Genomic DNA, 12926 nt, shown 5'->3' with positions numbered 1-12926 from the left:
AATATACATTTTTATCTCAGACCAGTGGTCGGCAACTAGTCTCTAAGCCTGCGTAACTGAAGCCTAAACCTTACAGGTGACTTTGGTGCTTAAACTGAACCAAACACCAAGCCCAGAAGAAAATGCTTTCAGCACAAGTCTCACACATGAGTTTGCATTGTTCTTTTTTGAACTGGAAACACCACCGGATGGTAAGAACCAATGACCATTGGAAAACTAGCTCACAATGACAGAAACTGTTCCTACCTTGAAACAAAAATCTGATCGAAACACAGTCAAATAAACTCAAACTAAAGCTTTAGAATTCAGTTTAGCAAGAGAAAATTATTCTATTTTAACCAGAAGCACTGGATCAGTTCGCATCTGCATACATTTTCACTGACAATAACCAAAGCAAGCCTAAACAACAAGTTAGCTGCAACTCCTCACCTCTCAACTACCCAACAAAGTTAGCTTGAACTCACACAAAAAGTCTGGATTATCAGCTTATCTCACCAAGTCACCAGAAACAGAGGATCTGGATCTCCTCTTTTAATCCATTTCTGCTGAAAGCAAAGCCCAAAACACAGAAACAAATTTTAAAAAAATGTTAACTGGACCAAGCTCAGTGGCAACTGAGAAAAGCAAGACTACTCTAAACTTAAGATCTCAGTCCAGCCCCTAACCTTTCAGTGTCGTCTTCGGGGAAAACATATGGAGCTCCGACTCGGTAGCGAGCCGGCCCGTCGAAGCAAGCGGCACGTCAATCTCCTGAGCTTTGAGAAAAAGAAAAAGCACACAAATCCATGCCGAGTACTTACAGGCGCTAACCTTGAAATCACTGCCATTATTAGCAGAGTCATTATTAGCATTAGAAAAGCAAATGGGGCTAATAATATTTGCCATTATGGCTAAAAACGCCTATTAATCCCTAATCCGCACCACAATTAAGAGCATGGTTGGGTGTTTTTGTGAGTCGTTCTGCATCGCCTTGCCGGGGAAATGAGACAATTTAACAGCCTCAGAGGCAGAGAGAAGGTGGGAGGGTGAGGTATTGAGCGACTGGCTCCTGCTCTCCATCTCTATTTTGAAAGCGACCAGCCGGGGTGTTTTTGAGTGACGGGCGTAACGGAGGCAGATTTGACTGAATAAAGACAAGAGGGTGGTGGTGGGGGCGTCACTCGCCGCGCTGAAGCGCGTTATCTGTCTCGGTACAAGTGCATCAAATCAAACGGGAGAGGGGATATTATTAAAGCAACCCCCTTTTTTCTCCGCTGTGAACTGTGACTTAATAAGCTATGCCAATTAGGAGAACAAAAATCAGGCATGCCATCGGGGCTGTATCTGCCCTTGCCCAAATTTCTCTGCTAATGCGTGAAGCTCACTGGCAAAGGCGACAGAGCTGCTGCGTTTTTTTTCTTCTTCTGTTTGTCTTTGGTTTTGACAGGAAAAGAAAGAAGACACTGGGGTGGAAGGTGGGACAAAAATAAAACGGGATAAAGCTTACTGATTTGGCGATCATTCAAAGAGATGATGTTTTTAAAGGAGGAACGCTGATGTTTTTCTCCCCCCAACAAATCTAATGAAAAGAGAAACATCAACCAACTATGGATTTGTTCTTCTCAAAAGTATTGTTTGTATATTTACATTGGAATATCTTATTTCTCGGTGCCATCTAGCTCAGGAGCTGTCCAAAATGTCATACAAACCCAACAGTAAGCCACACTGCGGTGGCTGTTTTTGGCTCATATTTAAGGAAGATTTGCTTTCAGCCTCAGACTGTTTCATTTGAATCTTCTTTAGAATCATGAGCATGTGCAACTACATGGTTTAGAGTAAACATTGTTTAAAAACTACAGTACAGTACTTTACAGTGTTTTAGGAATATATACCAAAACATGTATAAACTCATGTGGAGGTTCTGATGTTGGCTTTGAGTGGCCTGGTCCACTCCAGGAAATCCAGGAAATAACAGTAACCTCTTAACCCATAACATTAGTGATGTCATGTATTCTGCTGGCACCACAGAAAGCAACACAGTTCTTCTCCACCCTCCTGGTGACCAGGCCGATGAGTCCTGCCTCTCTGAAGAGGTCAGAAAAGGTTTACAATAAACCCATTAAAAGAAAAGAAAAAAGACAGTTTGCTGGTTTTCTGATGAAGTCAAGCAACACAACCTGTGAGTATTCCTTAAATAAAAGCACACAGCAAGTGAAATTAGCCCATTAATAATTAAAATACTGACGATGATGATGAAATGATAAAGGACAGGACACCAATCCCAGTCTTGGTTTGAGTCACTCCAGCACCAAACTTCAAAATGTGTCTTCTTTCTGTCTGTCTGTCTTATACTTCCTTGTTTCAGTTCTTTGCTAACCTTTACTATCTTTAATTTCTTCATATCCCTTCCCTTTTCCTTTTCCCATTGTTTCCTTTCACTGATTCATCAGTTCCCCCCTTCCTCGTGTTAGTCTTTTCTTAAACGCCTTTAGTAGTATCGTTCCTCTCTTATTCCTCACTCTTTTCCTTCTTGCTATAGTTATGCCTTCTTGTCCCTTTTCGTATTTCCTGTGTTTCTTTTGACATTTACCATCTAATTTTGTTCTTTTTGTCCATCATTCACTCACCATTAAATTCTTACTTTTTTTAATCAGTTCTCCATTAACCCTTTATATTCCATTTCCTTTGTTTCTTGCTTCCTTTCAACTTTTCAACTTTTTTCGGTTCTTTCTTTCATGTTACGTCCCTCTAAAATTTCTCCCTCATTCTCTCCGTTTCATTGTTACCCCTTCCTCTCCTACTTCTCCATTAGCTCCGCTCCATCCCTTTACTTTCCTTACTACACAATTTCTTTGAGTTTTTATTACTTGCGTAACTTTTCATTTCTTATTTCATCTTAATTTGATTTTATTTCTGTGTCCAATTATTTAAAATTCCTCTTATTCTGTTCTTTCCTTCTTTTGTTTCTTCCTTACTTCCTTCTTTCCTTCCTCTGTCACCTTTGTTTCTTTCTGCTTCCAGGAAACACTTCCTTCATCTCTCAGTGCCAACTTTAAGACACATGACAGCAGGGTTGATGGTTTGCCCTCACACTGCCAAACCTCTCTTTCCTCCCACCCCCACCCTCCATGGTCCCAACTACACACATAAACACCTGCCCACACATATTTGCTTGTTCAGACAGACAATTCAAAAATCAATGCCTCAAATCTCTTGCACTCATTTTTTTTCCAATGCTCAACCTTCGTTTTGCTGAGGACACACACATTTACACGCTCTCGCTCGCTCACACACACACACACATCTCGGTCGCCTTCCAACACCACTGACAGGGAGACAAACAGCGGATCTGAGAGGTTACAACGGCTTTTTTTTTTTAAAGAAAAAAAAAAAGAGGAAAACACCAAAACCAGCCAAGACCTGAAATAGACAAGTGGTGGCAGCGGCGGTGGTTTTGACAGGCAGAGTGAAGCCGCTCACTGAACGGCTTCATCCAGGAGGAGATTAGAAACACACACACACACACACACACCGAGTTTGAAGTGTGCATTATCTTTCCAGGGATGATCCCAAAATAAACAACAACAACAACGGCGAAATCTCTCAATAATTAAAACGCCTAATCCACTTCCTGGTTGGTGATGACCGTGGGCTGAGCATGTCAGCCGAGACTGTGCGGTGTTCATGTTTAGATGCTTTTGTGTTTTAAGGTGAATTTATGGGCAGAAATACAAGGGCTTACACGGAGAGGTACATTCACAGCTTTGTGTGAAGGCTGTCATTTCAGAGTTCAATCTTTACATAAAGACATGGTTGGGAAAATGTCACTCCTTATCCTCAAAAGCATCAGATAAACCAAATCCTACAAAATATTTTTAGCCCTCTGCCTCGTCTCACTGAGACGTTATTTTTATATTCAACACCTCCAGGCTCTTCTTACATCCAAACTTTCCTTCACCACCTATTTTCTACAGGACGGGCTACTTTCTTTAGTTAGGATATATAGGAATTTAAACACAAAGACATGTGTTAGTGGAAATGTGAATTACTGTGGAGCAGTGCCCACAGAACCAAAGATCAAAAACTGTACTGAAAGCAGGTACTGCTCGGTGATCAGTGGTCCATTTAATTCTCAAACTAAAGTAAAATTTCACATCAGGGTACAATTAAACGATGCCCTAAAAAGGCTTGGAAGAGATCCTTTTCATATGTCTTTTCTAAGTAAGTGAGTGTAAATCAGCTTGCTAACTAACAGCAGGTTGAATGTAGCAACATTCACCTTGCTGAGTCTTGTCCTGTCAGAGGTTTCTTCCTGTTAAAGGGGAGTTATTCCTTTCCACTGTTGCCCAACTGCTTGCTCAGAGACGGTTGTCTGACTGTTGGGATTTTCTCTATATTACTGTAGAGTCTTTTTTTTTTTAAACAAGGATGCCGACACTTGGCATCTGCTAATCTGCTAATATACAGGTCAATCTCATGTGCCACCGTCCTAAGATAACAGCCAAGCTAACATTAAATCAGCTCAAGTGAAAAAACAACCAATACTGGGTACACTTAGCTCAACAAAACATCATCTCAATTCAACGTAACCTTTGAAAAGAACAAAATCCGTCACCTAGGGCGATCGTGGCTCAAGAGTTGGGAGTTCGCCTTGTAATCGGAAGGTTGCCGGTTCGAGCCCCGGCTCGGACAGTCTCAGTCGTTGGGTCCTTGGGCAAGACACTTCACCCGTTGCCTACTGGTTGGTTGTCAGTGGGCTCGGTGGCGCCAGTGTCCGGCAGCCTCGCCTCTGTCAGTGCGCCCCAGGGTGGCTGTGGCTACAATGTAGCTGCCATCACCAGTGTGTGAATGGGTGGATGACTGGATGTGTAAAGCGCTTTGGGGTCCTTAGGGACTAGTAAAGCGCTATACAAATACAAGCCATTTTACCATTTACCTAGTTTTCGTGCAAATACCTGTGTCCTTACAATATTATGGAAAACCAGTGCTTTTATTACATGTTCTTTACACTGGAACCTATGCAGCACGTTTTTTAGAGTACCAAGGGTCTACAGAGAAATTTATGAGCAGCAGAAAGGTTTGCATTAACTTGTAATGCTTTGTCAAAAGGTGATAAATGTTATTGGGTTATTATGCTCAGCATATTGAAAATGTTTAAACTATTGTGAGCTAAGTTATGCGAGACTATTGCATCATTTGGTCTATGAGGGTACCCATAGAGCAGGATATAATAAGGTGATAAGATGATGTTGTATCCATTCATTTATATATGCACAAATGTTTTCTTGATTGACATTTCTAAACTTATCAGGATCATTCATTAGTATGGCTACCAAAGCTCTGAGTCATACTACTGGCCTTTTAAGTCATGTTTTTCCCGATTTTCAGAAAACGTGACCTGACCCCTGACTGCGAGGTGGAGATTACTGAGATTTGAACTCATCTGAGATTCTTAGTAGATGCACCTATGGCACCAATTTGACATTGATGCATTCACAAACTTAGGTGTCCACATCCCCTGACCTTTGACTCAGCAGGGTGACAACAATGTCCCATCAATTTTTTATGGCAGAGAAGTAAAGAAACTGATTGAAAATTAGCTAATAGAAATCTTAATTTCCTAAAGTCTAACTTTAGGTAGGCCTACTTACTGGCTGTGTGAAGAAACACAAAGTTCTCTTTTTATGAAACATCAAGAATTTGTACGATCAAAGTTTGAAATCATCATTTATGTGACTTTAACTGGAAGAGTATAAACAGCTTAAGGTATGCATTTACAAACAGAAGTAAATACTTTACAGGACTGAGCATGAACACAAAATTTCAAATGTATGAAAGTGCATCATTCAAAGCAGAGTAACTCCTGTCAGTCTACAGTGAATGGACCCCATTCCATGTCAGCACGTCCCAGCCTATGGCCTCAACCCAGCCTTTGGAAACCGCTCCTCTCATGGTTGTGTAGGTCTATAGAGTTCTAATTAGCTGCATTCACAAACAGCACCAGGCTCATCAAAATGCCGAGGCCTGCAAAAAGCCACAGCAGGGGTGAGCAGAGCGCGCGCGCACGTGTGTGTACACGAGGATATTTAGATGTGTGTGTATGGGAAACACAGTGTGATTTGTATAGTAGGGTAAGCGTATGCGCGTGTGACTCCACGGTGTGTTCCTGTATCAAAAGAAAAAGAAAAAAAACAACAACAATCCTAACATGAAGATACACTTTGAGGCAGCAAACCTAAGGCCTAAAAAACGCTACAAATTCACTTTTTTTTTCTTTTGCCAAAAATCGTAACATTTGTCGTCCTCCCTCGCATTTGTATGCACGGCACAGGAGCAAACAACATCACCGAAACCGCGGAGCACAAACAACAACAACCACACAACGAAGCAGTAAACAAAGAAGATGCCTCGCCATCTCTCTGTATTCCAGCCAACTAACAAAATGGCTTCCGAACGCCGTTTAGAGGCAAATAACAGGAGCGGGAGCAACAGAAAGGACCCGGCTGTTTTCTGTGAAGACCTTCCAGAAAACACTTTAAACAGAAAGTATCCTACTGGTATGGTGGCTGAAGGCTGATTAATAAACACTGCAGATGCTGCCGAACATACACCAGACATACCGCAATGCAATCCTGTGAAACACATGAGGAAAATGCACCCCAACATACAATGTGATCTCAAAGCAAAGAACGATGCATCCAACCACAGAGGTGGCAAAAGGTGGAGAGCGTGTGCTTATTAACATGAATGCACCTCACTGAGTAATGCAAATTTGTTTTACGTACCCATTGCAAATGTTATCAACATACAGTATAAGATGCACAGGACAGCATCTGCCTTCTTTTTTCATCCTTTCACTTCATTGGCTGAACCAGAACAGAAGCATAGCAGGCACTTCCAAGGATACTATTACAATTAATTACAGCACCTCAGTAACATTATTTTTCATGAAGATAACTGATAAAATCATGGAGCAAATATGTTTTTACATATGTGCATGTCAGCCTATGTGATCAAAAGTCTCAACCATTCCAAAGGCTGAAGCTGTTTCAAAACTGCTAAACAAAAAAAGAGAAGAAGAGTAATGCTGAAGAAGATGTCTGGTAACAAAAATAATAGCTTTGCTCATTTAACAGGGTAATGGCTAACCACAAAGGAGCAGAAATGAATGGATGAATCATTTTCATGGAAAACAGCTACAGTACAAGTTTATTGCCCTAATCTGCTTTCAGTCTTAGATCTGGCCAGAATGGGTCTTAGATATCCCCAGGAGGCAATTTCAATAAGTGGATTTCAGCCCTTTCTGAATATATCTTGGATACATTAAGACCACCCGTCCATCTATCTATCTATCTATCTATCTATCTATCTATCTATCTATCTATCTTTCTACTTTTCATTAGCAGAAGGAGCTGCACAAGAGGGCAACAGTCCACGCAAAGATAGCTAGACCTCCTTTGGACCTGATCACCTCCTCCTCTTCTGGTGGTACACCGAGGTATTCCTGCGACAGATCAGGCCCAGGGTCTCCTCATGGTTGGACGTACCTGAAACATCTCACCTAGGAGCCCAGGAGGCATCCTGCTCAGATGTCCGTATCTCTAAGGGTCATCCCAGACACACATTGAAAAAAGCTCACTTTTCATACAATGGGTGGGGTACCAATGTAGATTGCCAGTAAATCAAGAACTTTGACTTCATGCTCAGCTCAGAAAGGATCCAATCCAATAATCTCCAGCTCCATTCTTCCCATACATATGAAAAAACAAACAAACAAGCAATCCTGAATACAAAAAAACAAAGAGCAAAACAGATATAATAAGAACCAAGTGACAAATTCAATAAATGACTGGACTATACTTACACTGTAATCTCTAACTTAAAACGGGGGGGCCATGCCCCCCAAAAGACACAACCTACAGCTAACACAATGTGAGAAGTCATATGTAACAGTGGTAAAACTGGCAAACTGGGACAGAATACACAATATTTTGCTTTTTCAATTTTCTCTTTTAATTCTGCACCTCACTAAAGTCAAGTTGACAGTCGATCAAGTCCAGAGTTATTAGCATGGGAACATTTAAACGAATATACTAAATTAAAGTAGGCCATGTTGGTCCAGCAGTTTTACTGTTGTCTTCTTTTAGTAATGCTGAGCTCTAAGATGCATGGCATACGCTGCTTTGAAGCATCTAATAAACCTTTGTGGAAGGACTGAGACTGATTATTGTTCCAAAGAAATGAGTCTCTGCGTGGAGGTTGATATTCCTGACTGCCTGTCATCAGCGGATCACCATAAATCTAAGAGGCTGAATTAACTTTAGGATGACAGAATAGTATTACTACTTAATCAAAACTTTAGCACTACTTTAACATAAATCAACTGCTAACTTAACAGTTCAGTTAACACATTTTTTTGCACAATTTAATTTCGCCAGTTTTCTGGTTTAACTCCTTGAAAATTAAACTCTGTGATAAGTGCAATAGCTGAGCAGTGCTACAAGGTGATGCTTCTTTCATTTTTTTTTTTTTTTGTGTCGGGGAATAGTGGAGAGGTTTACACACTAGAAAATGTAGCTGTGGTGACCTGGCATTTTATGGCTGATGTTCAGTACAGGTAAATGTGTGGAAGTGTGCCAGCGTGGAAGTCCACATTCCCTAGGTCAGCATGGTGTTACTAGCACCATACAAGTTGCAGGTTGTGCAACTGATCATTTAATAAACATGTGTTATCACCTCATGCTTTTTCATGTAGTGGCTAAAAGGTATCTATCGATCAGTTTGAAACAAAAAAGTAATGGGTGGTTTGTATTTACTTCTCTGAGCGTATATATGCAGGGGGTTAGGGATGATGCACAGCAGACACATCACTGAGGATATATTGGCAGTCGCCCATTACTGAACTGACGCTGGCTGAGTGAAAAACTTTTAAATAACACCCAACCCTCTGAAGTACTTCCTACTAAGAATATAACTGCCTGGCTGGATGAATGAATCAATAACATGACATACCTAAAGACTCACTGACTCACTCTCTGACCAGTTTACAACCTCGCTGATGCACTCAGTGACTGTGTGCCATATTTAATCACTGACCTGCTGAATGAATGAAACACAGACTCCTTAACAAAACTGAATAAATGGTTGATTGAATGAATTAAAACACTTTATCAGACTGAACTGAGGGTAAAAGCCAGACACAACATTATGAATCAGCATTATCAATATCCACATTTTCAAGTTGGAGCCACCACATTCCACCGCTGACGAAGCCAAACCGTGCCTGTTTGACACAAACACTACCAGCGCGTAGCAAAACAAAGCAAACTGATCTCCACAACACAGGAAGGAAAGAACGACTGCGGCAAACCAGAAAAACAGGAAGTGTCCTTCAGGAATGAACCTGAGCAGCTGAAACACAGATGGGACCCCCCTCCCAAAAAAGTCAGAAAAATTACATCACCGTTTATCCAAGATTGGCATTCATATACTTATATAATGTGAAATAAAGCGGCAATAAAAATAAAATTCAATATTGTGAGTTAACTCGAGAATTATCTACTTCCTCTTTTTTGAATAATGTTAAAAACAACAATGTCCCCGGATTCAAGAAACTGGGTGATTTGTTTTTTGTTGTTTAAATAAAATACATAATACGGAGACCATTTTTCTACAAACAATGTAGGAAAGTATTATGAGACAGATTTAAGGATATTCAAAGTCATATAATCAAACCAAGCAATGTTATTGTTTGTACACAATACGAGTAATGTAAAAATATAAACAGTATGAGTAAGCTGTGTTCTTAAATCGTCAAGCCAAATCTCATTTGGCTTTCAAGTCCGCTTGAAATATAAAGTAACCCACAATGCAACACAGCATAAAAACCAAAAACTGCATATCCACGTATTGAACACTGTTACCCACATTAGAAAATTCAAACAGCAAACAAAGCAGCAGTGAGCAGGTGTAAGAGGAAGGAGAGGAGGAGGCTGAGGAAAAGAGCAGAAGAAGAAGGAGAAAAAGAAGAAAAAGAAGATGATGAAGTGAGGGAGGAAAAACAAAAAAAGAGAAAGCTGACGTACTTGAGCCGGAGAAATGTCCGCTCCCCAGGGAGGTTGGCCCGTTCTTTCCACTGCTAACAGGAGGGGAAAACATCTACAAGACAAACAGAGTGCACATTACCTCCGAGAGCACTGACACTGCACACAGCAAGACACATCTCTACAGAAACGTCAATGCAGCTACATGTGAAAAGCTTCATTCCAAAACGCCAATCCAACATTTGGCTGAGAGCTGTCAGCCCCTCATCTCATTATGGTCTTATTAGGAAATGTCATAAATTTAATGGTAACATGTACTCCCCCCCCCCCTTTTTTTTTTTTCTCCATAGGGTATACTGTCTGTTTTTTAAATGCATGATGTCTTGTTTTGGAAGGAATCTTTGTGTGGATGTTACCAAGGAAAGTGTCCAAAGTGACTAGGGCTGGGTATTGGTTGATTTAATACTAATAAGATACATCTGTTCAAGTGCCAAACACTTGACTTTGAGAAATGCCCCATTTGTTTTTCAAGAAGTCAAAGTTGTCACAGAAGTTCTCATTGCTATACAAGAACTTCAGGAACTCTGTAAGGAAAATTAAACCAATGTATGCATCTTTCCAAGAATTTTATGCCGTTTGTTTTGTTTTTTAAGGAAAAAAAAGATGCGGTTTTGCAAAACAATTTTGTAACTAACTGGTATGTCCAGGGTCATATCCCAGGAGAGGTCAAGGAAGTTAAATGTCAAGATCCAAAACAATGCCAAGAAATTTATAGTCAAGTCCCAAGTGAAGACAAACAAGTCCCAGGTCACGCATGTGCACATATGGGCAACAACACCCATATCAAGACTAACATGTCCAAGTCAAGTCCTACATCAAGACTGGCAGGTAAATCCAGGGTCATGTTTAAATCCAACAAAGGTCAAGTGTAAAGCTCCAGTAAGTCAAAAGACCCAAATCGATGCAATCATAGTCATGTCCCAAGTAAAGACAAGCAAGGTCTAAGTCCTGTCCATGAGAAGATAAGCAAGTCCAGGGCAAGTGCACTCGAACAAATGAAAAATCATATCCCAAATCAAGAGCAATATGTTATGAATTATTTTGTGAAACGGTCGAGTCCTTCATCAAAATGTGCAAGTTCCAGGGGTCAAAGGTCATGTTCCAAAAAGTTAAAAGCCAAGTCCCAATGCAAGGTCAAAAGATCCCAGAGTTAAGATGAGTAAGGGTCAAGTCCTGCAGAGAAGATATTTCACATCATAACAAACATGTCAACAGTCCAATGTTGAGACAGGCAAGTTCCTAATCATGAGAAGATGACGTAAGTCCAACAAGTGAAAACTCAAATCCCAAATCCAGTCCTTCATCAAAACATGAAAGTTCCAAGTCATGGGAAGAGGGGAGTCCAGAAGTCAGTATCTTAAATCAAAGTTCCCACTCCAAGTCCAGATCAAGTCCCTAACGTTCAAGTCCTTTAGAGAGTAACATTTTTAAATATATAGAAATTTAGAGAACCAATGCAAGTGTAAATTTTAGAAGAAAATTGAACTCAAAGTAATCCTGTCTTTATGCACTTTTATATAAGAAAAAATAAATTATTTGCAGTCAACCTCAGGAGAGGTACAAGAAAATGTAATGTTCTTAGGTATCGTGCTGATTGAATTTTATTGGCTGCTGTAAAATAATTAAATAATTCAAAATAAAATCATCTACAGAATGATGTCATATCCTAATTTAAAAAGGGAATCAAAGGCACTGATATTAAAAGTAAAATTCAATGTACAAGTTTTTATTTTGGAGTTTTAGTCAAGAAATCAGATTCCTGACTTTGGTCAGCACCTCTTGATGCAAGGTTTTGGCCCTTCTCTGTTTTCCACTTGATGCTATGGACACATTTAGGTCTGCACTCAATCCTAATCAGAGAATCCCAGCTCAGAGCTAAACACTGAAATGAAGACTTGGTGTTCCAAAACACTGTGGGATTATTTTTGTGAAGCGGAGAGAAATCAAATTCCTCTTTCAGCATCTGTGAAAAATAAACAGGACCACTTATATCGCCTGCTCACCTTGGTGAAAAATATGTTTTCATTCTAAAGTGTCACTTTTGCCAAATGTTGGATGGCTTATTTTGGAATGAAACACTTCATATCTACTTCATATCTGACTTAAACATATGAGATAATCATCAGAACTAGTCACCATCTGCTCTACACATCTACAGGAAAATCAAGCCCACGTTAAGACAGACTGAAGCTGAATACTGATTCCTGCCGTGCTTCGAGATGAGCTACTGTAAAGCTTTACAACAGAACACTTCACGCTATCAAAGTGAGACATCTGACCCTCACAGATAACCCCTCTGGATGAACATCAGGCCCGTGTGTTGGCATGGTTGACCGCAAACACACTCCGAGCTTCACACTTACAGACGGTACAAGACTGTACTAAGTCAAGGCGTTCGAGAGGCTTTTGGTTTTATTTCAGATCAACCAGAATTCTGATAAATTAAACCCTGACCCAAAGCAGCGAACACTTGATCCATCACTGTTCTTAATGCTGCTTGCTGGGCCTGGAAGTGCGTCTGCCGAACAAGGAGGTTGCTTGCTTGTGTATTCAATCTCTCTCACAGCTGCGACAAATAAAGAGGGAAAACAAGCGTTGGGGAGATAAACGATCTAACTCGGACTATTAGCGGGTCTATCGATATCCCAGTCTAACTGCTTTGAGCTGCTGGTGTCAGCTTGTGGGCGTGTAAGGACAGATGATTGAATAAATTAATGTTCAGTCTGCGTTTATAATGAGCGGAGACACATTTTAGCTGCTGCTGCCCTCCTTTGTTTGAATTTTTTTTTTCAAATTAAGACGGGCTGATTGACATATCTTAAAAACCTGTTCAGTTTTTAAACC

General features: G+C 40.4%; 1 protein-coding gene across 6 annotated transcripts in view; it reads right to left on the bottom strand.

Annotated features, from left to right (window-relative positions):
* tcf4 (transcription factor 4) overlaps positions 1–12926 on the bottom strand; it is a 257476-nt gene that overhangs the window by 242048 nt on the left and 2502 nt on the right. For all 6 annotated transcript variants that reach the window (XM_085463117.1, XM_085463118.1, XM_085463112.1 and 3 more), the window contains one exon: positions 10065–10137. In XM_085463117.1, coding sequence (XP_085319243.1) covers positions 10065–10137 — 73 coding nt within the window. The remainder of the gene's footprint in view (positions 1–10064; positions 10138–12926) is intronic.

Source organism: Copadichromis virginalis, linkage group LG7, assembly GCF_057382275.1.
Source record: "Copadichromis virginalis isolate Kocher_CV1m ecotype Utaka linkage group LG7, C_Virginalis_male_GT1.1, whole genome shotgun sequence".
Lineage (NCBI taxonomy): Eukaryota > Metazoa > Chordata > Actinopteri > Cichliformes > Cichlidae > Copadichromis > Copadichromis virginalis.
This window is presented reverse-complemented; position numbering and strand designations above follow the sequence as displayed.